Source organism: Galendromus occidentalis, unplaced genomic scaffold (genome assembly GCF_000255335.2).
Source record: "Galendromus occidentalis unplaced genomic scaffold, Mocc_1.1 scf7180000077463, whole genome shotgun sequence".
NCBI lineage: Eukaryota > Metazoa > Arthropoda > Arachnida > Mesostigmata > Phytoseiidae > Galendromus > Galendromus occidentalis.
Genome location: NW_003805451.1, coordinates 328,185 through 331,857, shown reverse-complemented (window position 1 = coordinate 331,857; position 3,673 = coordinate 328,185). Strand labels below are relative to the sequence as shown.

At 52.1% G+C, this 3,673-nt stretch overlaps 1 protein-coding gene across 1 annotated transcript in view; it reads right to left on the bottom strand.

Moving 5' to 3' along the window:
- The window catches only part of LOC100904471 (uncharacterized), a 14,375-nt gene extending 13,246 nt beyond the window's left edge, over nt 1-1,129 (bottom strand). The window contains exons 1-2 of the mRNA XM_003744254.1: nt 950-1,129; nt 722-809 (exon numbers count right to left, since the gene is read on the bottom strand). Of these exons, the coding sequence (XP_003744302.1) occupies nt 722-809; nt 950-1,129 (268 nt within the window). The remainder of the gene's footprint in view (nt 1-721; nt 810-949) is intronic.
- Nucleotides 1,130-3,673: the final 2,544 nt, after the last annotated feature.

Sequence of the window (3,673 nt, the reverse complement as noted above, 5' to 3'; positions counted from 1 at the left end):
GGGGGGGGGAATGGGGATTAAATCGTCGCGAGCGAGCAGGGAAAACCTTTCGTCGGTCAGTCAGCCAGCCAGCCGGTCGGCCACGAGCCATTACTCGAGGCAAAAAGGCTCGAAAAGCAAATTTGTTGTTGCACTCCGGTGGTCCCTTGTGTTTTAATGAGTTGTGTTGCGTGTATGCGAACAAACCGGGTGAGTGACTGAGTGAGTGAGTGCATGAGGTACGCAGCGGCTGCAGACGGATGGACGTATGTTTTAATGTTAACGCACATTGCGTTACCATAATGACCATTGGGCTTCAGAACACACCATTAGCTAGCTGCCGGCCAGAGTCGAGCTGAACTCGGCCTGGACCGCTCCGAACCCTTCTTTCCCCGACAACGACGACGACAGCAGCGACGACGATGGCTGCTGCAGCTACAGAGAAACTTTTTGGAGCGTGAGAAGACCGCATTGCAAGTTTTACCCATACCCGTACTCTTCCTCCAGTCTTCTCGCTGTTCTTCCTGCCGCCGCCGCCGCCGCCGCCGCCGCTCCTGCTCACAGCCCACCGCAATGTCCGCGGTCCTCTGCCCGTCCGGCGCATTGCCCCAGCCGAGAGTTTGTTCAAGCCACCCCCTCGTACACATGCAAGCTACTTTTTTGCGTAAGTATTTGCTCCGCTTAACTGGTCTCGGTGACAAAGTTAACGGGTTATAGTTTCAGAATACGCTAGAATGCTCACCCCCTACGATCATCCTAACGATCGATTCCTTCGAAACTTGCTCCAGTTTCTGCAGGCACAGCTCTCTTATCGCGCTCGATTTCAGCTTCTGGAATGGAAAGAGGCGAGTCCTCAGATCTCCACTCTGATCGGGGATCTCGATCTACGCGGGAATCTCTGCGGATTGGACCATCGGTGGTCTCTCCACGCATCATACGGGGGGAAGTGGTGAATAGAGAAGATACTTACCTTCAGACTTGGCGGCAACATTTTCTTCACCTCTTTCTTATCAATCAGTTTGAAAAGAGTTTTGTGAAGTTTCTTGGGATGATCGACGAGTTGCGTGAGAGAGTGAAGGTCATCGTGATCCGTCAAACTCGACTCCTTCTGTGGGTACGTGCCCGCTACGCTCTCGCTTGGATTCGACATATTGCCTGGAAGGATGGGTACAGTGAGGATCGAGGAAATTATTTGCCGAATAATGCTCAGGCATCCCGGCCAGGAGGGGGGCATTCCCCAGCTTGCGTATATCGTAGTCAGCACAATTATTCTAACATCCAGAGGATGTTCCGAAAGTTCTGCTGTGACAGTCGGAATCGGCGGCTCGTAGTGACCCATGTGCTGATGTCGTCAGCGCACTTCGATGTTGCCGAAGAATTTCGCTGAAAGAGGCGAATCAAGATAAACTGACGCCTAAACTCGTTCGTGCCGCATAGAGCACCAGCGGCAAAAGCAGCAGGGACATAAGCAGCAAAAGTCCAGAGGAATTCGCACAAAGCGCAACATTCGCTGTTGACGAAACTCGTGAATCTGTGCGCGCCCTTGTAGACGTAGCTGCTGCTACTACTTTGCGAGCCCCTAACAGAATACGAAATAATCTCGCCGATCCGGAATCGAAGGGAACGAGAGGCTTAACTTCGATGATTTTGCCAAATGAAGCGTGCAACTACTTCGTAGAACGCTGCCGACGTAGAATCTGCCTAGTGCTGGATGCTGACCGTCCGGTTGTAGGGATAGATGACCGCGCGACCGAGGGGAATTAGGGACTGGTCGAGGAATGAGAGGAGACAGCTTGGTATAAAGCGCCCCAGATGCGAGGGTGGCTTCTGCATGCTGCTGTTGGCTAGCCTGTGACCGGCAACGTTCTCATTCTCGTCGTAATTAAACAAATTTGAGTTATTTTTGAGGAAGAATGCTGCACTCGGAGATAACTGACCACCCCACGCAACAGTTGGGTGGAGCGGCGAGGAATTTTTCACTCAAGGCAACAATGACAAACATTCTCTTGCTGTTAGGGCTGGTCAGCTCTCATCAGTTGTGACTCTCTGGTTGTTACGTCGGATCAGCATTTTCGGTCCTTCTATTGCGAGCAACAAGACTCTTCATGAAGACCGAGGAAATGAAAACACTGAGAATCGAATCAATCGAGCGCGGAGATCAAGAACGGGATCGGGATATCTTTCATGAGCGCATTCATTCTCAGCGAAGGCCTGAATCTAGGAGAAACGGATGAGATTCCCGAAAGAACGAGACGCGTGAATCCTGGAGCGAGGAGAACTGAGCAGCGGAAGAACTGCAAGAAGTCAAGGAGGATACATTCCTCGAGAGGGAATCGTCGGGGAAGCATCCTTAATTGTAGATTTCACCTCTGTTCCTCGGTACAGCGCTCCTCATTTATTAACAACAAGCATTCCGTACCCGACAGACGCCTTGAATTCCGCACCCTGGATACCTTCGTCTTCATAGATCACTCAAGTCCTGCTCGCCCGCCTACCTTCTTGAGTGCTCTGCCCGCTCCACCGGATACCGAGCAACCACCAGCCTTCTCACTGGAGCGACGTCGGGTTCACTAAACTGCTGTAGAGAGCAAACAGGCAAGCTGGTAAGTCATTTGGGACCGCCGCTATCGGATTCATCTCCTGCTCCTTGTCGTACCTCTGCCACGTGAACTCGAGCTTCCTTTACGACGCGGGCTCCTTTCTTCCGCTAATCGTCGGATAATTAGCCTCGGGAGCTGGCGAGCGAACAGCCCAGCAACTTTTTCGACTAACGGAACCCTGATTGCCATTTGAGGGCCGTCCGCGAACCTTGCCAAATCTTTCGGGGGTCCCCGTTCGTCATTTCCCGACATTCGCATATAATCTCATGAATATGAAAAAGATTTGCTCCTCCTTGCTGCCCATCCTCAATCGAGGAGCCGTTGAGGTCTACGGTCACCAAGACCAGTGGGAGCTGTAGCTCTGTGCAACTTTCAATCGCGTAGCGGAAAGTCGACGAAGTCCAGAGAAAGTTTTTCAAACAATCTGGGTAGTGCTTGTGGCATCAAAAAGTTTACTCCTATCCCGGAAAAAATCTCAAGGAGAATCACCGCAAGTTGGTACGCGAAAAACCCACGACTCCCGCGTCCCGGGAGCGAATTGAGAGATGTCATCACAAGTCTAGCAACAGGTCTTCATGACCGACCAGCAGCGGGAAAAAATCCAACGGGACACGGCTCTCGACTTGTGTGGACTAACTGGTTTTGAGCAGCGGAAGTGATCTTTCAAGCGGAGCGCAGCGGCCTGTGAAGCAGTCCCCGAGTGTTCATCGTGTTTCTCCCTCAGACCCACGCCCCAAGTCTCTCGGTCCTTCTCGACGCGAGCAGAATCCAAGCTCAATTCTCCGGATTGATCCACGGAACTCCTGCGAGAGAATTTTCAGAAATTGACTGTAAGACTTGAAATCGACAGAAATGATGTCAGGGCACCGAGCGACGCAACGACAAGCTCGGTGAGTGACGGGGGCTATCGAGCGAAACTCGAGGGACGCCGGGAGGGGTGGGACGGGGAAACGCCAGCAAACTCAGGCAGATAGCTGTGACGCTCTGGGTAGCGGACTTTTACTCAATCCATCACTCGACGTTATCTTGACTGATGTGCGCAAGAAGCATGGAAGTCGCTCTGACAATATTGTTCTCTAAGCCATGCGACAGAT